Genomic DNA, 25343 nt, shown 5'->3' with positions numbered 1-25343 from the left:
TCCAATACATATCCGATATAACGCTTGAGCAGGAAAGCAAAAGTTGCCAGAGAAAAGAGAATACACAAGTTGGAAGAAATCTCTTATACGAACATGTCTTACCGACAAAAGTTGGATTCCAAGCTAAATTTAATAAGATCCCAACACACTGTATTGAAAATTGACTTTAGCTTATCAAGAAAAAAACTACAAGGGAAATTAAATGAAGTCAAGAAAGCTGAACATATGATACAAGGCAGCTTTCATGATGTGGAACTATCTTTGTCACAACTAAGATTGATTATTCAACGCTATGATGAAGATAAAACACATATTTCAAATCTTGTCTCAACTCTCTTGGCTAGCAATAATGATCTAAGAACAGAAGAACATGATGTGTCCGTAATGAGAAGAAAAGAGTCATAGTAATTCTTAAACCTTATTGTAGATGCATCTGGTATACTGCATGTCTTCAATAGAGACATTCACAATGTTGTGTATAATTTTCCTTTTGATAGAACAACCAACCGTTGTTACATTTAGCAAGCCTATGTAGCAGATTATAAGAGACTTTCGTCTCCATTTAAGAAGAGTAGAGTCAAGTCAAAACAACATAACTACAGTCACTTAATACTTGTGTCCCGCAAAGTCAAATACACATACACTTTGTCGAAAAAAATAATTTCACTTTCGGATCATTGTAGCTACGGATGACCATTGGTAGTTTTATGTCTTCGGAATGGATAATATGAACTGGTTGACATTCTCTAAATTGCAACTTATCGTAATTATAATTGTTAATGCGACTCAACTGGAGTTTGACTCTTTCGGGACTACAAATTCATTCAGTAAAACTGTCGTGTTTATTGACTATACATTTCATGATCGCTGAAACAGAGGGTTTTTTTACCCATTTTGAGATTTAGCGTAGTAAAACTAAGTGTATTTAAAGGAGTTGTTTTCTTTTTTAGAATGTCTTTTAGAATGTTAGATTTATAAATATTTTGACATACCTTAAATATAATTTGCAATGGTGTATGGCCCAAACAAAGAATGGCGTACCATAACTGTTCCTTCTGAAAAACAGACATATTATCTTTACTAAGGGTGTGTTTCAATCCCATTCTAAATAAGTACTGATTTTATGGGACTACAAAACAGTATATCGATTTTTTATGATCACAACATCTTAATTCATCTTAAATATCGCATTGGAAGTTTAAATATAACTGACAATAGCAGAAACGTTCCTATGTGTAGTTGATATCTATAGTTTATTCTATACAAGCACTTACCTTGATATTAATACAAGCTTTCTGATAAAATAAACTTGACACCTTTTTAACTTTGCTAGCTGGCTATATTATTCCAAATTTTGCATATTAACATACAAGATTATTGCACTTTAAAATAGTCACGCAACAATAATAAATTTAAAACCTTTTAAAGGTATCAATAACTTTCTCAAGGCTAGTAATATAGTATTTATATCAAATACACCACCTCGGGTTGTTTTTGTTTCCTCGCCATAACAAACTTTCGATTTTACTGATATGTAATAAATTTTTGCAAGTTGTAAGTTATTTAATCGCCAAAAAGAATAATAATAGAATAATAAATAGCAAAAAGTAGAAAGAAAAAAAATAGTTTTTTGTAGTTGTAAAGTGCGCATAATCTATTCTTGTAGTGTTATTGAGAATGAAAGAGTGAGTAAATCAATGATGGAGATCTTACTTAAATCGTTTCGCAGCCTCTTTACACTGTGTGAACATCAAAGTGTTCCTGATTTACAAATCAATCTATCACGCCTCATTTTTACAGCTCACAGGATGGGCGTTTGAAATAATCAAAATTATCGAATTAATTAATACATCTTTCGTATTACTGGGAGAGTCTTTCTGAGATTTTTACAATTCATTTAAAGTTTTATAGCTTTCAAAAATTGCTTTAAATAGTATATATATTTTTCGTGAAAAGAATAATTCATGTGATTTATATTACAGTGCCTTAACCGCCGGGGGGGCGGAGAGAAAGAGAGACAGATACACGGATACACGGATGAACAGTCTGATGGTATCACATATTCACAAATCATACACTGATAATAAGGATTTATGTGAAGTAACAAACGAATTTAATATAAAGAGAGAAAGTCGTTCAGGAATACTTGGATCCTTCCCAAAAATCATTATTATAAAAACCACTGAACGTTTTAAGGGGGCTGGTAGCAAGTCCCAATGTGATGTAAATTTTCTAAAAAGTGCCAGCACTCTTAAAACTTCTATTGTTCTTATCATTTCTTATATTTTTGTTGTATAATGTAAATATGTATCTCCTTCTATCTTTTGGTTTCTGATAGAAATTTTTATCTAAATTTTGATGCCAATTAAACAATGCAAATTTTCTAAATTACAAAAATATCGAAACATTCTCGTGATTTTAACCATTGAACCGTGAGATCGTTGACGTCTGGAAGGTATTTTCCACCAATCTAGAGAGTAAAATCAAAATACTCCCTAAAGCGAAATCCATATATGTTATATATATATTATTTTTCCGTTAATTAAGTAGAAAATATATCGCAGCATTCCAATCCGCTCATTTAGCAGCGCCGCAAGACGTAAGTTTTCTTATAAGGCTGAACGGAAGTTCGCATTTAAAAAACATGACAGGCTTTTGGTTAAAATAACTCCCCTTTTTTAATGCAACTAATGCAGATGGCGAAGAAATCTGCAAATCGCACTTTCAAACCACATTACAAAGTGATCCACGAACAGGTGTACGAAAAGTTAAAAATACAAAAAAAGAGACATGATGACGTCAGAAACTACTATGATAACTTTACTTGGTTGTAAAAAAAGTAACAAATTAATTTTTACAAATTAAAAAAGCGTGAATCTACAATAAGCCTATATTATTCCTTGTTGAGACAAAATAAAGTTTACAGTCTTATCTTAGCATGGTTTAACCAGGATTGTACAAAGATTTATAAGAAAAAACCTATATAAGTGTAAATGATCTATTAGAGTGTAGATGACCAAAACTAATATAATCCTTAAGTATTACACAAAATAATAAAACTATTAGCAGTCTGTTCCTGAAGCTCATAATTTAACACTTGAAATTTTTAAAGTACATCGACGTTTAACAAGATTTTCACATAACATTATTTTTATTATTCATTTGTAAATAAATAAAGGTGAACAACTATCAAATTGTCATTTTGATATCTTGACACTTGCACGTTTTTACAATCTTGATTTTCTTTATCTTAAATTTTCTTTTTCTTGAGATACATTTTAACTTTACATCTGTTATAACAGTTTTATCTTCCATACAATATCTACATTTCCTATCCACGTCTCCCTTCATATTCGGTATACTTATAGATTTGCAAAAACCAACACAGAGTTTGTTTCGAATAACAGCAGGTATGCAATCGTGGTGGAGGACTGCTTGGTTAAATCGAACTCCAAGACACAACTCTCTACTGTTGATTAACGATGCATTTTTTTTCTCTAATTTCTTTTCGTTGATATCCATTATTGTCTTTGAAGCATAACACGAATTCACACAATATGTTGCTAAGAATAAGACACCCAACAGCACTACGTGGTGAAACATATTACCAAACGAAATGACAATACAAGAATAAAGTAATCCAGACAGGTCACCTTATTTATAAGGCTAATACTCATCTTTAATTACTTTCATTGAGAGGGTGGAGTTGAGTAGGCCTTTTTGTCAACTTCTTAAAACTGTTTTGTATGGTAGCCGAGGTTACAAAGTTATATTGTCACACACGATCTTTAAAACCAGAAAGAAACCGCAGAATACTTTAGACACGCTGTTTCAACACTACAATTGGTTTCTCTATGCTTTAAGTTATCATTGCCTAAAAATCTTTTGTTTTCAAAAGACAAGGAAGGAAGTATATTGAGCAAAAGCTAGTAAGGATTAATACTTATTACTTGGTGTAGGATTTAATTAAGGTAGGCGGTCTTGCTTGTATCTTATCGCCACGACAAAATGAATAGACACGAAGTAAGTAGAAAATTGTATGTCTAGAGTAAGTTGGTCATAAAATGAATTAGGGCGATAAATAAATACAATTTCATTGGATGGAAACAGTCTTAAAATAAAAACATTGTCTGATGGGTAATGTATATTGCTTTACTGGAGAACATTAACTTTATTATTGGAGAAGTCACATATCTGCCTTTGCTAATTACCAATTAATTTCTATTAAAATACACGTAGGAAGATTGACTGTTCTGTTTGTCTAACTTCCTGTGAAATAAAAAACACATAAACAAAACAGCATTTTGGATGAATGCAAAGTTTTATCAGGCTAATAAGTATTGAACGTCTTCGGACTGAGGCTATTGTTGTCTGTTAAGTATGGCGAAAGAAAGCAACAACATGGATGACAAATCCAAATGCTAAAAATTATGACGAAAACGTGCGAAAATTAATTCATTGTCAAGTGTCATAGCTACACGTCAATACGCAACACTAATTTTTGTCCTCCGTCCTCCATTATGTGTCCCTGAAATTGGTGTGGGTGATTTTTATCGCAATGTCTCGAATGTCATCAATAATGTCTAACATTGAAGATTACCAGTTTATTATAGTGAAAAAAGAGGGGCAACTTTTTGTGTTGTATGACCACGAGCTACTACAGGTGGAGTTAAAACTGTTGTGTCGGGTTTCATTTACAGACTTGGTTTATAAAAAGAAATTATCTTTTCATAACGAATTAAATTTTCTTAAAAATTATCCATGAATAAGCATCAACATTCTTTATGGATATTTCAGATAGAGTCATTGAACAATTTCCTTACAAATTTGTGAGTTTGGATTTAAGACGTATCGACAACTGTTCTAACTATAATATGTGCTTTATTATAACACTCAGTTTCGAAAAATCATATCATATTTAAAAATGGATCTGAAAAATATAGCTGTTTATAAATCATGATGTAACTGATATAGAAGGTTAAAAGTTACTTTAAAAATGTGATTTTTTCAGAAGGGTTTGCACTCCTATTATTTAGTTTTGCGTCAAGTCAAGTTTACCCTCTGACATATACTTGACATCAACAGTTGTACTCAAGATTACAATAACATTAGTGAAAGAAATTGTAGGATTTATATTTTTGCGTCATGAAAGTTTTTTTCACACGATGCACTACAAATCTAAATCTAAAAGACACTTCCATTTCATGTGAAAAAATATCTGCACGTTTAATCATGTTAGTTTTTAATCACAATTTTTCAAGAACATAGAAAGTAGTTATCTAAAAAAGCTGCGATGACGCCAGTACAAACGTTTGACTTTGAATAAGGACACCCAAGAAGTCATGCAGTATTGTTAGTAGCATCAATTGAAGTTGTCACAAAAACAACTTGATCAACGGGTGATTACTCCTAACATCATTTATTTGTCATGCTTTTTTCAATCCATGTCTAATTATGACTTGAATTAAATTCACGCTTATGGACTTTGTTTCTATGCGCTTTACATGACACGACATCAACTAAATAAATCTTGGGTAAAAATCATTCTTGTATTTCGTTGTACTAAAAATACCTCTTAGCAAGTGTTGCAACCGATAAAAAGAATCCATCTAATCAGGAAATGAACAATATACCTTTCTCGCCTTTTGCGTTTGGGTATTAAAAGGTTAGTAACGTGTTTCGTACGTGTGCAAAGTTTAACTTGATTTGATCAAAGGAAGATCGGTTTTATTGCCACGCTTGTCGTAGTCAAAAGTCTTCTATTTCCCGTGTGACTATTCCATGCGTCGTTTTTAAAGTAAGGTTTGGAAACAGTAAATAAGCAAATGTTGCACAATCAATGTTGTAGAGATAGAATTTATTTTCGAGCTCTTGTGTTTCTTTGCTGTACAACGTTTGTTTTTTATTTCATTCAGGGAATTTTGTACAATTGTTGCTTAACAGTTAACTGAAAAAGTTAATGGAAATTGACTTTAAAAATTTTATAGTGATGATAACTGCCATGACATTTCTGTTTCCTAAGCATGTGTTTATAAGTTGATGTTACTAAAACTTCAGAAAAATAGTTACTAATTGTTTATTATATTTTTTTCGATGTAGTTGTCACATTGTTGTTCGGGATATGTTGATTTTTATGACATAACGTACAGAACAGTTCTGTAACCGGTGTTTTGTGGTTTGTTAAAGATTTTTTGCAGAGGCGTTTAATAAACATTACATATCAAAATTTAGGAATAAGTTAGAAACGGAACAGAACAGAGGAAATGCGTGTTTGCATTGTAAACAGATGGTTTTTACCTAAATCAACAAATTAACAACGTCTAAGTTATTGAAGTGAAGTGGTGTCAGTAACTACCATTTTATATCTGTATGATCGTTGTGCTTGAATACTGCAATTATAGTGTAGTAATAAATCACTGTTTAGAAAGTATTTTTATTTTGAAGAAAGTAGTGAAAATCTTTTGGAGTTACATAATCACAAGAAAGAGAATAGTCTGAACCGATCGAACCGATCATTGAGTCAGTATGGCCAATACGACAATGTATCCTTATTTGAAGTGGCTAGTCGGTAATAAGGTACACAGTAATTTTAAAAACAGCTTTAGCACAGGGTAATTTTGTTTTTTTAAAATGCCTTGATGTATATGCTACCGGAAATATAATCAATTGGAATATATGCATATTCCCAGCCAGGTATTATGTATAAGAGTAAGGTTTAGGGACACTTTTATTATACATAATTACCGGTTAACATGCATAATTCCTGAATTTATCACAATCTTCGTAACTGATATGCTGGTAAATTTCAACGAATTTCGATTAAATTGATGTGAATATTACATGGAATGATAAGAGTAAGGTAATTAATTGCGAATTTTGCGATAAGTTTGCCTTTCTACAAGAGGACTGGTGAGAAAGCTAGCTAGTTACACAAGAGATTAGTTAAGCACAAAGTTGGTGATGATACTGAGGACTATACTTTGATATTATTTAACGAGGATACTTTTGCAAAGAAATTTTTTCCCTGGTTACTTATAAAATCTTGAAAGTGTTTATAGTACTAATAGGCTGCCAGAGAAGTTTAATAGTTTGGATTTGACGGTTAGCTAGCTAGATCACTTGCTAATATTTTTAAAATATGGTCAGTAGAAGTAGATCAAGCATACATACGCATATATATGCAATATTAATACAATATAAACTTTTTTGTCTATCTATACTGAGAGATATTTCCTGAGGTAAAAAGTATAGACCGAGCTTACGAGATCGTTACACTGCCGAGATTAAAGATTTCTTAGTATAGAGAGACAAAACAGTTTCTATTGTATTTATTAACTGACAGTATTTTGTTTGGGATTGTAGAAACAATGATTATTCTTTAAAGATTTACTTATGACAAAGTTGTAAAAAACAGGTTTTGATAAATAAAGAAAACGTTCGATTTGTATCAATTTTTTAAATAGCTACATGTAAAAAGAAAAATAAAAACATTTGAATATCTATATATAAAAATTTTTAAACGTTTTTATAACCGAAGTTTATTCTTTTTAAAGAAGTCAAAGGAAGAGTCTATCAGGAAAAATCGACGCCATTTTGCTTGTTGCTCATTATGCTGATGAGTGTTTATGTGTGCACAATTAAAATTATCAACATTTTTTGATGATGAAATGGATGTAGCGTGTTTAATATTTTTCAAAAGACGTTTTTTACCACGGTTGTTCAAACTGATAAGGTATGACATGTTTTATCGTAGTTTACTTGAAGCCGTGTGATATGATTTTAAACTATCGATATATTTGTGACTTCGTGATAAAATATTAAATGAGCTGAAGGGACTGGAGAAATAGTTTGACAACGCGAATGTTCAAGATAACGAACTTCAAGATATAGAACTTAATTTTTCCTAAAAGAGATTGCAATGACTGAGGGGACAGGAAAAAGAGTTCGAGATAACAAAAGTTTGAGATAACGGGTATTCGAGATATCAAACATCGATCGTATGTGTTAAATTAAATTTGATACACGTAACCCAAGTACTTTTCGTATTTACAATTTTTTCCCTTCTGATATTTTTAAGGAAAAAAGGAAAAACAATATTTTTGTAAGAGCGATTAGGATTTAAAAACGTATGTAGTATTTCTAAATTCCTAATTGTAATAATAATCGGACAAAGGTTTTTTTCTTCAACTCTACTTATTACCAGTTTTAAAATCATACCTTAGGCTTTTATGCTTTCATCAAGTAATTTTGCATTTCTAAAATGTTTGTAACTGTTTTTCTTATAGTAGAGTTCATGTTCCACTGTTTTAGTCGTTTGGGAGGTTCAGAACAATCTAATGACGTCATCCTGGACTAAATGAGGTCCTCCAATTTTTCTTTCCTCACGTCTTCCCCTGTGAAACTAAATCAGTCTTATGCAATTAATTTCCCTGCTAAATTTTTTTTGCTTATTAATTTTGGCTTGTATCCAGTAGTATGTAGTATAATTATTGTGTTTAATAAGATTATTATGCACGCTTTATTAGTCATGGTATTATACAGAGAAACGAGAGAAACGAGAGGAATTATTGTTGCATTTTTGATATAAAAAAAGGTTTCACACACTTTTGGATTGAGCTCTCACTGTAAGCACGAATTTGTTAGAAAACTAAGTGTGAATTCGCAGTTTTAAATAACAAATATATGTAATATATTTGTTAAAGAAATCCTTGAATGCTAGCCCATCACTACTCAAAGATATCATCTGGCTAGCAGATGTATATACAACGGATGTATAGTACAGATTGGTATATGAACTTAGACCAAATGATATGTCGATATGCACCACTCTATTTAAAATAAGCAAATAGAAGACTAAATGAAACTAGAAATCGATTATTTACTTTTAAAAAAGCCATACAGGTTTTTGTTCCAAACTTCGGTTTTTAACATGTGCTTCTGGATATGTGCTTCTTGTATTAGAGCACAACTAATATCATACAGCAAAAAATAGCTCCCCTTATAGAGGCAGAGAACAAAAATACCAAGATTTTTAATTTGAAGAGAATGTTCGAAAAAAATCATTTTCATTTTTTTGGATCTTATTTATAAGTAACTAAAAATATTTTTTTTAGCCCATAGCTACCTTTTCTTCTTAAATTAATTAAAGGGTTTTTGATATGAAGCAGGTAGACAGCTAGCTTGGCTTTAAAGCGCAGCTCTAAGAAATCAATTAGACCAGCTATAAGTCACTATTCTCAAAGGAACTCCCACACCCTATAGCTAAAGTAACAATACTTGTCCGATTCTGATTCAACAATGATCCTATTTAACAATGAAAATTCCTTACCAATGTTTACGGTAAGGAATCTGTGAATTCATAACTTTCAAAATGGTAGCACTATCAGTAAAATGTCTAATGATGCGTACTGGAAAAATTAGGTGAGTTGATCGTCAGCAATACCTAAATTGACTTTAATGACCTTCTGCACATTCACAGTTATGGTGATGTTTTTGAAATGCTTTAACATGTCGTAACATGGCTTGTATACAATCATTCCTTGTCAAATTATTTTCAGCATACTTTGTTCAACAACATGTCATATTTATAGGACATGTATTAGGTTTTATAGGCAGGAAGTTAAGACAGAAAATGAACTACTTTTGTTTTGTAAGAATTCCCTAGAAAAAGTATGTGTTAAATTGCTTAATTTATGACAGAAGTTGATTAAATATTTCCTCTACAATACTAAATTGGCAAAGCGGATATATTAAGATATAATTAGATAGAAACAATAATCATTCTGCAGTAACATTAATGATTCTTTATTACGACGTTTAAATTTTGATTGACGAAGAATCCCTGTTTTCAATAAATTAAACTTCAGATGGTGCTAGCAGAGAATGTGTGTTGATGAACCTTTTAGTATGACGTCAGCTATATTTAAGAAATGATTGTATTACTTCATTTATTTATTTATTTATCCAGGAATAGGATTGTGTGATTTATGCTTGATATGCACATTTTACAAACTTTCATTAATTAAGAATAATATTGTTTTGCCATCGATTTCAATGTGCTCTTTCACAAGTTTTATCTTACAGGTTACACAAAACAGGAAATGCATTAAATGATGACTTTGTTTCAGCTCGACTAATTGTAGTAATTATGCGTACTCACTTAGATCAAGTATAAAATCCTCAGTGACAATTTATGTCAGCCTTGTCCATTATGTTTCACTTAAAGGTTGTGTGGCGTGTTATGTTAATAACATTTTTTATCGATATTTATTGTTCTTCGAAAATGTTCATTGATATAAACGCAGAAAAGTTAAAAGCAAGAAATTCTACCATGGTTAAAAGTACAGAGTTATGTCAGGGTATAGAATTTAATCAAGTAATTATACGGAACAAGTGCATACCAGTGGTCATTCGAAACAGACTGTGTACTGGATATTGTAAATCTGGCAGCACACCAAACCTATACGAAGACATGAGGTCTTGCACGGAGGATCGGAGTATTAAAGTAAAGGTTCGATTACATTGTCCTTTACGAAGAAAGAAGGTTCTGAAAAAGAGAATTAAGATTGTTGAAACATGCAAATGTAGAAACGTAAAGTTTTTGGGATGGAATTAGGACTGTTTATAGAAATAATTCAAGTAAATGCAACGTGGTATGTTGTGAGAATTCAGGAATGCATCAATTAACGAAAATGAATTCTACTAAAAAAAACTTACTTTATTCGGTATTATCTTTTTTTAATAATTTTTAATTTATTAGAACAGTATTTAATTTAAACGTATATTATTCAAAAATTGTTTTTTTTTTTTTTTGAAGAAATTTTTCAAGTTATAGTTCAAAGAATTTACAGAATTTGTTTTGTTTTGAATTGTACTATACAGTTCAGCTCTCCATGTTACATTTTCTCTGTTAGTTGTTATTTTATAAAAACACATTGAAACTTACATGTATTTTGACCAAATAAACTCTTGTGTTAATACTGCTCCTCATAGAAAATACGCCTTTTTTCTATATCTATGTTTCAGAGAAAGGTAGAGGTAAATACCACTTGCTTGTCGAACTTTTTCAGATATAAGGATTTTTTTCCAAAAGAACTTTATCCGATGTAGTTTACAAATTAAAGTACAGTGGCTGCATAGCCACCTATATTAAAGAAACTTTACCCCACCTCAAAGTTTAAGCAAGTGAACACATGGATGTGACTCCCCTGACATGTAAGATACCTACTTAATCAAGCCAATCAGCAATCAAGAAGCATCCACAGATATGTGATCACGCAGCATCTTTTTGTGATTGTTTCTCTCTTGAAATAAAGGAGAGTTAATTCATACTATGGAGAGAGAGTCCCGTGCTGAACAAAAATATCACATCAGCGCTATTGCATTTATTTAACTGAATAACTAATTTACATAAATTTTAAAAACGAATTGTAAAAAATTTACTAAACTTAAAAATCGGTGTATGAACCGAAACGTCGTAAAAACTTTGTTTGTTTGTTTGTTTGTTTGTTTTTTATCCAACTCCGTTACGATTGTTTTTTTTGTTTGTTTTTTTGTTTTGTTTTTCATCATTAGCATCCTTGAGATTTAGAAGAATTATATTTTGAAACAAGCATGCAAGACACGAGGGAATGGCAAATAAAGTTATTTCCCCAACAATGTCTTTTTTTACCAAAATCTAGGTAAATGGTTTTTATAAACCACAATTTATGGACAAAATGAAAATATTTGAATATTGAAATTTTTCTTCAGGAGACAGCTACGGACAAATAAATGAAATAACATTTACGGTTTGCAATTAGAATTAATGAGAACAAACACATGAAATGATAAATAAATTATTGTATTGCACAAACCACATATTCGATATTACTGGTTTGCTAATGACTCAAACAGGAAGTACGAACAGTAGGTGGCCTAAACGTTTTAACAGTTGATGTATCTGTTTACATAGTTCAGTAAGACAATGAAATGTAAACAATCCTTACACTACTAAGAGATTATAAACTACTCACTTTTGGCGGCGAGAGCAGCCAAAATAATTAAAAACAGTTACAAACGACTTCATTTTTATTTTTATTTTACGAATTCTTAATGACTTAAAATTAAGAAATGCTTCAAGCTTAAATCATTTTTAACGCGTTCTTTTTTATTCCAGATAGCAGGAGTATCAATAAATACAAGGTTTCCTTAATTGTACTGACGTCACAAATTAAAAGGTTAAATATACGCACATGATCCAATAAGAACATTATATAATTTATGAAAAGTAGGGACATGAACTAGTTAAATTTTAAGCACCAGTTATGGTATTTCGACCTACAATCATGAGCAAAAATATAATTTCGAATTTCGCTGCTACAAGTTGTTACATTGGTTGTTTATATATAAGAGTCGCTCATTTTGAAGTTGTTTTAATGTAAACAGATTACTTCGTTGTACAAGCGTGCTAGAGAATTCCACTAGGCAAAATAGCGATTTTGCAGCCCTTTGACCTTCTTGATCGTGTTTAAGAAATAACTGAAAAACAGCCTTTGTTTCACAGAATTTGTATACAATTGCAATTTAAACTTAAATAAAATCCCTTCGCTGGTGTAATGAATAAATTTTAACAAATTATTGATAAATTTGATGTCTCACTTTCCATAAGGAAAATGGTAAAAAGGAAACTGAGTGTTTTTTTGCATTAGGAGTTAACCGATATTGTCATCAATGAGCTCACCTTCCAGTATCATACATTGTCATATGCAAAACACTTATTTATTGTATTTCCAAAAATTCGTAGCAACACAAAATTGCAAAGAATTTTCATAAAAATTACGACACGTTTTATTTTCATTAACATGTTTCGACATTACCAAAGTCATCTTCAGAATATTATACAAGAGTGAGATACATACACTCTTTATACACAATTTTTTTCCCAAAAGTTATTTAAATATTTCCCAAAAGTACAATTTTTTAATTTCTATTAAATGATTTTATACATGCTAAATCAACATTAAAGTAACAAAAACGATATTAATAAATTGATGATGCAATGCCTAACCTGTTTATTGAGTTCTGGTTTCAACCAAGAAATGTGTATACCCTCAGTGTCTGAATAATCTAAAATAGAATAACAATTTTCGTTACATAGTAATTTACAATTAAGATTTGACTGCATATGCTTCAATATTTGTGAGTTTTAATCAGTTTTCAAATGTTCTTTTACTCTACAGTAATATTATGTGTCTTCTGTTAAGACGTTTTAAATTTTGATTCAGGAAACTTTTTTGTTCTTAAAATAAATTTTAACTTTAAAAGTTGTTAATAGAGCATTCGTTTTGATTTTAGAGATTATGACGTCACCATTGTTTACAAGAATGCCTTCATTTTTTATTTATCGCTTCCGGCTAGTGATAGATATCAAAGTTTGTGATCAAAAGTGACGCCATATCTGTAAGAAAGTTTCTTAATTTACTTATAAAGATATGAAGATCTGTCATTAAATAAAGAGATCTATGTGCTTTTAATAGGATTAACAGAAAAAGGGGCTAAAGGATATTCCTTTTTCCCTTTCTTGTCTTTCCTAAGACTGCAGAATAACATAAAGGAGAGAAAAACATTTTAATGATTTTGATCTATTTAAGTACAAAAATCTTAGTTGGTCAGCCAGAATTGATTTTCTTAAAATGATATTCCAACACATTGCGCAGCTTGGTAGATTAAATACTTATTATTCAGTTAAAACATCGTTAATAACCTTCATAAACGTTTATTTAAAATGTCATCCAATGCAAGAACTCTATATTAAGAGCGCCATTTAATCACAATGTTTCCAAAAGGAAATGTTGATACATGCATGCTGGAAATAATAATTGATAAATAAAATTAAACTAAATATCATTGAAGCAATTTTAAATAATATCTTCTTATCTGACCTAACGTTTAGCTTGTTGATCATCTGAGATCGTGTTTAAAATTTGAAAAAAGTAAAAAAAGCTTTTCACAGCACTTTGCTGCAAAGGTTATCAAAATACCAAGAAGTATATTTCCAAAGAAATGAACTTTAAAAAATGTAGACTTTTGTAAAGCATCTTTAAACTTTCAAAATGGTTTTAACATAAAACAGAAATTCAAAGTGAAGACAGAGAAAAGTGAAAGTTTAAGTTATACAAAAAAACTTTTTGCGTGTTTTAAAAATGTCTTGCAATAACACAATTCCACGACAATTTATGAAAATATAAGCATGAACCTCGGAAAGAACGCGGATGGGGTAAACAACACAACATGGGACATGGACATTATCGGACGCCGGATAGCTGGAAAATGTGGTTTCGTTTGAAGCGGCAAAGACCGTGATAAGAGGGAGGTTGAAGTTTAAAAAGATATACAAAAACATCTGAGTTTGAAAAGGTAATAAAAAAATGTGGCTGTTGGATAGACTTCACTATGCGCAGCTAAGCTACCATTTTAGCTCACAGACAGTGACACTAATCGCCTAAAGACGGGGACAAACTAGTCCAACATTTCATTCAACATGCAATTTTTGTGATGTTAGATGAAATGTTGGACTGGTTTGAGTATCAGAGGAAAAAATCGTGTTGGACGATGTTGGATGAAGTTTGATCCCCGTCAAATATTTCATCCAACATTTTCGGCAAGATCAAAGGAATTGCCTATCTCAGTTGCGTGAATTTTTATGTTGGATTGGTTTGGTGGTACTTTTCATCCAACATATAAAAATCCCGCGAATTTCGAACGTTGAAATTGGCGTTGCTTATCTGGCCCGGTGATATCAGATGGGATACTTTATTGAGAAGGAAATTACTAAAATAAGTTGAATGAAATTGGTGTATTAAGCAACCATTAAGCAACTTTAGCTGTAAATAGTGACTAAAAATTTAGCAACTTGAGATCTGGGTAAAAATCTAGGTTGCTTATAAAAAAATCGTGCATTACGTAAATAATTGCAATGAAAATTCTAATTGGCTTACAAGAAGTAACTTATTATTATAAGAAGAAAGAAAAACCCTTTGTTACCCAAATTTATATTCTCTGGTCGGGTCCAAAGTGACCCAAAATCTAAGTAAGTTGGTCGGTGGGCACAACATTGGAGTTTAGTGACTTCTTGCTAAGCAGCGATGTCAATATTTATAAAACATCAAACCAAACATCAAAACAAACAGCTGCAATAAGAGAGAGTAATACAACAGCTCGTTTTGGTAAGGCGGCACACTCTTTTTCTAAGGAAGGCAGCTTCTCATATTTAGGTTCAGTTAAATTTTCGTTAAGGAGGACGCAACAAATATCGACGTTAGAGTCATTTAAACCCTAAAAATAGAGTCACTCTCAATACTCTGCAAACCGTTAGCTAGCTACATAGCCGATACAAAAGCTTCACAATAGAACATTTTAAAGGCGCATAAAGAACCAGCCGTGCAATGTCTAATTTCGACACATTTTTTCTCTGCACAGGGCAAATTAGGCGGGCAAAAAAAGTAGTTTTTTGAGCATCAACTATAACTTCGTTTAAAACCGAATAAGACCATGTAAAAAGCAGACTTGACAGTTTGTCTTGTCTTTGAGGTTGACTATCCTACTTGTTACGCTGGTAAAGAGGTCGACTTCCTTTACTAGGTCTTCAAGATTATCAACCCTGCAGTCCTGAGTTGCTTTCAAAAAATCCGAGCTTTAATTCTATTAATTTTTTGCTTGTTTGTTCTAGCTCAAAACCTGAATTATGAAAGGCTGGTACAGGTTTGTAACAGTGATGATCTGTTTTCGTTGAACAAAGTGAATAAGAAAGTTCATTTTATTCTTATTTAATTCAGTTTCAGTTGATCAATTGTTTTGTTGTTGGAAGATTCCATCCTGGCCCCCATTTTAATAACTCTTTTTTTTTCATAATTTTTTTGTTCAAAATACAAAAATAGGATTACTCAATTTATATTTTAAGAGATTTGTTTGCGTTTTATTACATTGATGTAAAAATAAAAATAGGGATTACAAAATTTCTGATCGGTATACTTTAGTGGGAAAGTAATTCTTCTAAATATAATCCAAATATTTTGCTGTCAATAAGCTGTATGAAAAAATGTTGTGCAGCACGTAAAGAAAAAATTTGCTTGTCATTATTTTCATGACTCTAATGACTTGAAGTTGTGAAACGTTTTCAACGTAAATCATTATTTTCGACATGATTTTCTTCGTTAAAACGAACAGGAAGCATATTTTAATTTATGGAAAAAAAGGAGCACTAATGAAGTTTAAGTAGCTCTTATTATTTTTTTACTATCTAATTAAACTTTATTAAACCCGTTCTACCAGTATAATGAACAGGAGAATAAAAATTTGTCATCTAAGACTAACATTTTCTAACGATTGAAACAAGCACGTTTAGTCGCGGCTTTTGGAAAAATACAAAGGCATTTTTAACGTTAATCAATGAACTTAAAAATGATACACTATAATGCATTTTATTAATGAATAAAACGTATCTATATACATTTTTATAGATAAATACACACACATGTATATATATATATAAGAAAATATTACAATTTGCAAAATAATTTACTAAAAACATACAATTTATTTTATTTACACTATGTTGTGAATACCAACAACAACAAACAACTTTTAACACATTCTGGACACAAGTAACATCATTTAACATATAAGTTAACAACAGTAGTCAAAAATCTTTTTAGTATTTATCCATAATTAACTCCTCTCATACTTTTATGAATGATTTTGTCACATAACAATCGTCCTTGTAAAGCTGTATTTCTAATTAGTGTTTCGTATTGTTGGTAATCTACATAATAATGTCAACTTTTCGACATTTGCACCTTTTAACAAGTTTCACTTTCTTCTTCTTAAATCTTCGTTTTCGTGACGGACATTCTAACTTAACCTCTACTATAACAGATTCATCTTCCATACAAGATCTGAATTTTCGGATTATTTTCCCTTTTGTACTAGGAATGCTGACAGATCTGCAAGATCCAATACACATTTTGTTACTTATAACAGCTGGTATACATTTTTTGTGGACAATTAGTTGTTTAAATCTAACACCAAGACACAATTCATCATTGTTTGCCAACGAAGCATTGATTACCTTTAGTTTTCTTTCAGTAACACTCATTGCAGAAAAAAAATTAGATGAATATGATTTATGAACAAGAAATACTGTAAGAAACACTATATACTGTTCACAATACATTGTCGCAACTTAAATTGTAGTAAATAAACTGTTTGTATAATCTTCTATTTATAACGTGACAACATGTCAGTCAGAAGGAGTGAAGATTGAGTCAGCTATTTTTCAAATGGTCATCAATCAGTAAATGTTATGCATATATAAGAGTATGATATTGGGAGGTGAGGTCATTGTTGACATTGTCAGATAACTTCTGCTGCAAAAAGTATTGAATTGAATATATGACCGTTTTGTTGAAATAACACTTCAGTGGTAATAAGTGTTTATGAATATCAATACATTCTAACATCCGCTGCTAAAATAGTTTTATAATTTGTTGTTTGTTGACAAACAAATGACGTCAATACCACCACAGGGTTTTATTTAGGAGTAAATTTTATTATACTTATTTATATGTTTAAACATTTTATCATGCAACGATAGGCATTTGATTATTTGAAATATCTTACAGAAAAGACTACAGTAGGCAGGACCTAAAAATTCTTAAGCTATTTCTAACAGGCGCCATACATCTCAGGCGTAAGGTTTCTTAGGGAATGTTGAAAATCTAATCCAACAAGCACCCGCTTTTATTTTTTTCTTGGTTTACAACCATGAGAAAACCTGTAGAAGCAAATCAAATGTTTTTTAATACTTGCCACATGATTTTTGGATTTCAATTAAATAAAAAACAACGCATCCACACGTTTGAATGACACGTTTGAGTTGGTATTTGTTGTTGGAATAAATATAAAATGACAATAATTTACGGATATGTATGCGGAAAGAAAAAGAAGAAAATATTATCCTTACCGGTATTCTCTCTCTACTTAGCAGACACTCCAAATAGCGAACATCTCAGATTAGTGGACAACTTTTAGTTTTACCGCTGGAAGTCTGGTCAAATACCTTATAGAAAGCTTTTTAAAAGGCGAACAAGAAAGAAGTGGACACACCAAGTGATAGACACATTGTTATTAACAAAATGAGTATTGTAACTTCTTTCTTTCTAATTTGACATCTGAAGAACATTCTGATGGTGCGTACACAAAAGCTTTCATCACAATTTAGTACTATTATATAACAAACAAGGGATCTAGGCGGTTAGGAACTGTTGAACAGCTATATACTAAAATCGTGGCCTCATAATCAAGTGAGAAGAAACTACTAAAAACAACTTCAACAAGAAAAGTAAAAGCTAAAAAATTGGAAAGTAAGTTCGAGGGCTATTTCAAATTGGGAAAGATTCTTGTACTTCATAAAACGCATTATGGATCAATCTACCAATATATAATGTTTCTCTGCGATGTAAGAATTGTTTTTATGTTTTTGCTAAACACTTTAAATGAATTGTTGGGCGGATTAAATAAGGAAGCATATTTAAGTACTCTTCACGCCAAATGTTGTTTCTACGATTGTGATGAAAGTTTTTTTTGTTAAATAAATATACAAATAAAAATATATTTGAAGACTTTATCCGCATTCGTTTACAATACGTATAGTAAGAAGGGTTACCGTATATGAACCCTTTTGACAACAAAAGCACTTCTCCAAAAACACATTCTTATTTACGAGTTAGTTGAAAGCGGTGTTTAATACCAAAAGATACTGTGCAGTACTTTGTAATAAATTGAGATTGAGTAAACAGCTTTTTTGTTAATTCTGTGTTTTGAGAAAGTCTAACATGTCCAACCATGACAGAGTTTCATTAATACTATTTTTCTCGTTAAACTATTAAACAAGCTGCTTATCAATGATCGAAGTAACTGTATGTTTATGTACGCGACAACTTTGTTTCAATATTTTGTTTACAAATTGTATTCATGTCTTGACATTCAATACTATCTTTACTTCTTGGAATAGAATTTCAGGCATAAATATTTTGGATTAAGTCTCGTTTGCAATAACATTATAACATTTAGCATACAAGGGATATTTTACGACTTTATATTTTTTGTAGAACAAGTTATCAAATTGTAATTGTCAATCTGTAATCTTGGAAACTGAAAAGGAAAGAAATATGGGTCAAAAACATCTGATTTTCCGTCATATTACCATTTTGGACGTTATGCATATCCTCATACATTCATCACATAGTTGTTTGTAGCAAATTTAGCCATGTTGATCTAGTCTTTGTTAAAACTTGGCACTAGACTGTCATTATAGTCCAGGATAATTTTTTATTTACACGCGATAATAATTTATAATGTGTGTGAATTTCCCAGCAATGGTAGTATATAACTCTTCTACGGAGCACCAGTTAACAAACACTTCTTTAAACATTATTATTCATACACTTTTAACTTCTGTGTTCGTGAGTCATCGTGGAAAGACAGAAAAATATAATGACGTCAGCAAATCTTCAAACGTTTCTACAAGCCTTAAAAATTGCTGAATGGGATGAAAAAAAAGTGGATAGGTCACTATACTTCATTAAAGCTAAGGTTATAGTTCAAGCAATATAGAGGTTAACTATTAAAGTCTTATAACGGACGTCTTCAGTAAGTTAATTGTTAATACATTAGAAAGAATATTGATCTGACCTTACTTTTGGGTACCAGGGGTTGATTAACCTAAAAAGACATTTCAAATCCACGTCATCTGTTGTTGGTTAATTCTTCAAAGTCTATTTCTTTGGAAACAAGACAATGAAATCCCAATAAGAGTAACACGTACGATGAAACTAACACAGACAACAATGCCTATTAATAGCCTTTTAAGGTCTTCACTGGGATATGCTGACCCCCATTGACCCATTGTTCACAATAGCTGACATAAGCAGTTAGAATAGGCATTATTGTCTGGATTTTAAAAAAGTTAAAATCGAAAAACAAGAGCTAATGTACGCATCCGAAGTTAATACTCTGTTTAAAAAAATGCAAAACAAAATAATAGAACATTTTTTAATTCTTGCAAATTCTGTTCGTATTGAAATATTAATTTGAATGTTGCAAATGAGAGAGAGCGTGACAACTAAACACATCTGAGTAAGCATCAGTAAAAAGAATAAGACAAACGTTTATCTTTAACATGTTTCCTTTGATGCGACATTTTTGATGTGTAGCGAAATGACAAATAATATTAATTTATTTTTCTGTTGATCTTATGTTATTTTCACAAGGTTCGCCCTTGCTTCTTTTTGTACACATTTAAAGTTAGTATATTTAATTCAACATTCAAACTTGTCAATGATCTTTGAGTGTTCTGAGCTGCTCAATAATCAAGCGCTTTTCAGCCAGATTTGATTATTATCGCTTATCACTCATCCAGATCATAAATGACTTTATTAATAATGTTATGCTAACTCTGGAACAAAACATTTTTTTACAGTCACGGATATTATTATATAAGACGATATTTTTTAACTCAACCTTTTTTACCTTGGAAACTGTCCAATAACACCCACAACAGTATTTAAGGTGGGGTCAAACGTGCTTATACAATGAAAGTAATAAGAAAAAGTAATAAACGCATATAAAAGATGACCTGTCTAGATTAACTTATTCTTATCCTGACATCTTGGTCTCAAAAAATTCCTAAAAAAAAAGAAAATCATAATCGTAAAGTGTCGAAATGTTAAAGTAACTCTTTAATATCTTGTTTGGGAGAGAAGAAAGAAAGTCAATTTTTCAAAAGATATAAAGTTTTGTAATTAAGTCGAAAATATATTTCTGAAATAGAACATACAAAACTAGCCATACACAAAAACATGACTTTACATCTTACTTAATCATAGTTTTTTCTATTAACTATAATTTAATGTACAGTGTGCGCTCAATAAGTGACCGGTTAGGGAACAGAAAAACGGATTCGTCTTATTTAATGTTCCAATTAAACGATATTTGGAGATACTGATCAACTATGACTACAAAATATTAAGGGAAAAGTGAGAAAAACGAAAGAATAGGCTTCAATGACTTTTCTATGTTAAAAATTAACATTCTTACACTTCAAAACGTCCAGCAAATTAATCTTTAACTGAAGCTTGCTTTAAATTTTTAGATAAGTCACTCACTGTCAATGCCAAAATTTTTATTTGTAAACTATGACGAGTGTTGTAGTTCTTCAAATTGAGTGAAACTTATAATTAATGAAAAGAACAAAAATGGCAGCAATAAATTTTGCTTGTGTCAGCACTTTTTTGTCACGTCATCGAAAGGTCAAAATTTTTCAAAAATACGAGTATTCAAATACTTTAGTTCTAGAACAAACTTTAGCATTTTAAGTTTTTGACACCCAAATTAACATTATTTCAGATATTTTCTGGCTTTTACATAACTCCCAAGAAAAAATGTCAAAAAAGCCCAAAATGTCAATTTTTGCCTGATTTTCGTCTAAAATCTGGAAATTGGGTTAATTTAGTTTACGCATCTCAGAGAACGATTCCTTTTGACAAAATACAGTTACGAGTTTTAAGTTCTAGGGAATAATCTCTCACTTGTAAGTATTTACAAAATTGAAACATGAAATGATAGTTAAGATGATTTTACGAGGAGAGTACCACTTGTGCGACTGAATATATCCCATTGGAACAAAATGGTAATAAAAAAAAGTTCTAGATAAACTAAATGCAAAAAAATGTAAAAATTACTTCCATCTTTCGAAAGCTCCAGTCATGGAGCGCACAATGTATCGAAATGTATGTCTATATTGTTGTAGCTGGACTGGATTAATACCCTAATTGCACACATCAAGAATATGTATTTCAGTTGGAAGAATGCATACCACATTCTTCCAGCTGAAATACATTTTTTTGTAAGCATGAGGTTTATATTAAAGTTTTTTATTTATTTTTAAAAATATACAAAAAGAAAGAGAACGATGTATCTACATAATTGACTTATCCCAGTCAATTATTATAATATGTTTGTGTGAGTGATTGTTGACATCCACTGCACAAAAATCACCAGTAACATTCTTATGTGTTGTATTTCCAGAATAAAGAATCAAATAATGGGCGTGTACTTCTGATTTATGTTACGGCTTCACGACAATACATTTTTATCCCTGGTTTAGCATTAGCTGTGTGTAGCTCTCGGTAACAATTTCTTTATCAACTGAAAAGTGAAACTACGGAAACGAGGGTGACAGCTTATATTTCAATAATCTTTTTTGATTTTATTATACCCATTTCTTGCAGTTATTTTAAACAACACATGCCATTATTTACTCACCACCAGGTTTGCTTGAAGTTTGTTTACATATTTTTCATAATGTAAACAGAGACAGCTAAATCCAGCCAGAAACAAAAATGTTTATTTACTCTTTATCTCTGTCTTATTAATTTTTGTTTGTCTTAGAGAGATGGCTAATTATCCAATGAAGCAAAACTTTACAATTCTACATGTTAACAAAGACGCCCTTACTATGTAGTGACCTGAGTTCAAAATTGATCACATTACCAAACGTTTCGGGAATTTCTGGTAAAATTATGCACTCTTCTCAATCCCGTTGAAGTCACGATACATACAAATTAAGCAAAAAAATAAACAAATATACAAGAAAAAACCAATTGTTTATGTTGATGCTTAATGAATTCGTATCCTCATCCTTTTTTATACAAAGAACGATAAACATTTATTTATATAACCCAAAGGTGAGATACAAGTACAACCGCGGAGGCTAGGCACTTGTTATTAGTAGCTTAAGATCTATATGGGTCGACAACTGAACACAAGGTGTATTTTGCGGTGCATTGCACCACGACAACGTTTGGTCTCTTTGCTTAACACATGGCGAGATCTTTTTCGCTTATTAACAAGATTTTTCGGTCCTACGTTTACTACCAAATTTCGTTTACTCCACACGAACTCAAGGTTAGACTCCAGAAGTGTGACGAAAACGTCCCTCCCAAAGCAGCGCTCGTTGGTTGATAATTGGTTGATGAGAAAAAAGTTTGTTCCATGCAAGTGAAAGAAAAAGGCGAGTGTCTTGTGGACAGTGGTGTCTGCAAAGAAGTAGGTTATAAACGGAAGGCTGGGGTACAAGCACTGCAGCGACTCGTTCTGGTAAAACACAAATTGTGTTTTACCGGAACCAGGGGACTGTGGTTTTTACCTAAAGATGTACTTAAATCTTAGTACATCCAGCCAAATACAGTTTTACTGACATAATTAGGCCTATATTGCTTCTAAACAACAAGTAGTAGAAAAGAGGCAGATCGTTTTACGGATTGGGTTTAATAACAGTCTTGCGTATGGGAGTGCGACAATTTTTCGATCTTGACGGCAAATAAAACAAGGCTCTAGACAGAAATTCCATGGCTGGACAAACTCGAGCTTGTAGCGCAGTCTGCAATTTCAGCCAAAAAGTCTCTGAACTTTAGCAGCGATATGTTTTATACTGTCAATGTGTTATCAATGAAGGAATTGTGGTTTTGTCATGTTTTATCACTTGACGATGTGTTCTTTGTGTTTACGTGTATTTATAGGTCACATACGCAATGACAGCCAAAACGTGAGCTAGTCATTTTTTGTTCTTCTGATAGATGGTAATAGCCAGATAGTTTTGACAATGATTGTAATGTAATACTGTCGTATACTTTCTTTAACCCTATTCGGTCCGGGGGGGGGCGGATTCCGCCCCCCCTGACGGTTTTTTTTTAATAACTCCTGATTGCTTTGTTATATGGCTATGATACTTACTGAGTTTCAACATTTATCTATTAGACACCTGCATGCTAATTTTTAAGGTCCCATACCTTTCAGAGGCTTTGATATTGGCCATTACTCGAAACTACCCCTAAAAATCTCTATGAAATCCTTATAATGGGGAAAATATAATAACTCCTGTTAGGATTATCCTTAGAACTTGAAACTTGCAACACAACTTAGTTTTATCAAGAAGAATCATTTTGAATAATTTGAACACGTGACTAATCCGATTTCCCGATTTTGTCGGATTTTACCCGAAAATCGGAAAAAAACGGATTTTCGGGCAATTTTTGGCAATTTTTTATCCGATCCATGTAAAAACCGGAAAATATGTTAAATAACTTTTATTTAGCTTTCAGAAACTTCAAACAGAATGTAAAAATTCGCTCTAGAACAAAAGTAATTATGTTTTAAGCAGATAGTGACATTTTTAACAATTTTCAAGCTTTTGATGACGTCACAGAAAATGTGCCGACGCAAGCAAATTTTTTTTGGCGCCATTTTGTTCCTTTTATGACGTACTATAAGTGTGCCAAGTTTGATTAAATTTGAACAACCCTATGAAAAGTTATGGAGGGGGGGCGGAATCCGCCCCCCCCGGTCATAGTATGTTCGAAAAACCCCGGACCGAATAGGGTTAACTTCATCAGCATCTTTACCTGCTTGATGTTGTTTTTTCCTCTCTTCTGCATACCAGCCTAGTTTAGTTAATTTTTCCTTTCCCATTGCGTTTGAGCAGTCTGCACCCTTGTCTTGTTTTTTACGCTTACTACTGTGACCAGATAATCTAATAAATAAGACATTGTTTCAAGAAAACGACAGCTCGTTTATATGGACCATGGAGCACCCGATCTTTTGGTGCATGTGTTGCAATTTTTCGCAGTTTATCCATTACGGTTTTCTTGGAATTCTTCAGAGCAGAATTAGGTTCACAATTCAAGCATTTCTAGTATCTATATCTCTTTGTGTACGCCTCATCTTTTGGTCGCACTCCTTCGCGTGTTAACGCAATCTCCTGCTCGCGGATTGATTCTAATGCTAAAGTATGTTATAGCTAATTAGTTTCGCGACCTCCGAAAGATTGTCTAAGACCTTCTTTTCATATTTCTTTGAATTGCTCATTTATATATAAAAGTTCACGTCATCTTAAAGATGTCTAAACCTGTCGGTTTACACTGAGGTACCGAGCTTAACGGACGTTTTAGTGGATCCGAGCTTGCGCCTCTGGTGTTTACTGCCTTTCACGCGAACGCTCCTGTAGTGATCACAGCTGCAGCTCTAGTACCATTGAATTCACAAACTTTATTCTCTACTTAACCATATCCCACAGAGTCCTGACGACTTTCGAGGAACTTATTACATAGAGAAAATACGAGTCCTGTGTAACATACGTATTTGATGATAAGCACTACTCGATATAACCCTATTTTGGGGGTAAAAATCATGTTTCTATTAATAGTAGTACCCGTAACACTCATATATGTAAGCCTTTGGACATTGGG

The 25343-nt window shown here is 31.7% G+C and overlaps 2 protein-coding genes across 4 annotated transcripts; both read right to left on the bottom strand.

Moving 5' to 3' along the window:
- Window positions 1–2821: 2821 nt before the first annotated feature.
- Window positions 2822–13190, bottom strand: LOC130642038 (cerberus-like). 3 transcript variants are annotated; one of them, XM_057449106.1, is made up of 4 exons: window positions 13049–13186; window positions 11228–11303; window positions 10401–10546; window positions 2823–3563 (listed from the first exon to the last, which is right to left on the bottom strand). In XM_057449106.1, the coding sequence occupies exons 3-4, from the start codon at window positions 10471–10473 to the stop codon at window positions 3190–3192; spliced, it is 447 nt and encodes a 148-aa protein (XP_057305089.1). In that variant the 5' UTR covers window positions 10474–10546; window positions 11228–11303; window positions 13049–13186; the 3' UTR covers window positions 2823–3189. The 3 variants fall into 3 exon arrangements, 2 of the variants coding, with proteins under 2 accessions (XP_057305089.1, XP_057305090.1); XR_008982533.1 differs by lacking the exon at window positions 10401–10546 and having other exon boundaries at window positions 2822–3563; window positions 13049–13190; XM_057449107.1 differs by lacking the exon at window positions 13049–13186 and having other exon boundaries at window positions 11228–11756.
- Window positions 13191–16368: 3178 nt separating this feature from the next.
- On the bottom strand, window positions 16369–18141 carry LOC130640689 (gremlin-2-like). The gene has a single exon (XM_057447206.1). It carries the CDS (start codon window positions 17210–17212, stop codon window positions 16802–16804), a length of 411 nt encoding a protein of 136 aa, XP_057303189.1. The 5' UTR covers window positions 17213–18141; the 3' UTR covers window positions 16369–16801.
- Between the last annotated feature and the right edge of the window lie 7202 nt (window positions 18142–25343).

This window comes from Hydractinia symbiolongicarpus, chromosome 4 (genome assembly GCF_029227915.1).
Source record: "Hydractinia symbiolongicarpus strain clone_291-10 chromosome 4, HSymV2.1, whole genome shotgun sequence".
Lineage (NCBI taxonomy): Eukaryota > Metazoa > Cnidaria > Hydrozoa > Anthoathecata > Hydractiniidae > Hydractinia > Hydractinia symbiolongicarpus.
Note: the sequence above shows the minus strand (reverse complement) of the source record. Positions and strands in the feature narration are given on the sequence as shown.

Bases quoted from the DNA above. Each gene is read 5' to 3' on its own strand.
- LOC130642038 (XM_057449106.1), bottom strand. From the start codon at position 10,473: ATGTCTTCGTATAGGTTTGGTGTGCTGCCAGATTTACAATATCCAGTA. The intron at 3,564-10,400 runs GTATGCACTTGT...TCTTATTCTTAG, and splicing joins TCTGTTTCGAATGACCACTG to CAACATATTGTGTGAATTCG.
- LOC130640689 (XM_057447206.1), bottom strand. From the start codon at position 17,212: ATGTATTGTGAACAGTATATAGTGTTTCTTACAGTATTTCTTGTTCAT.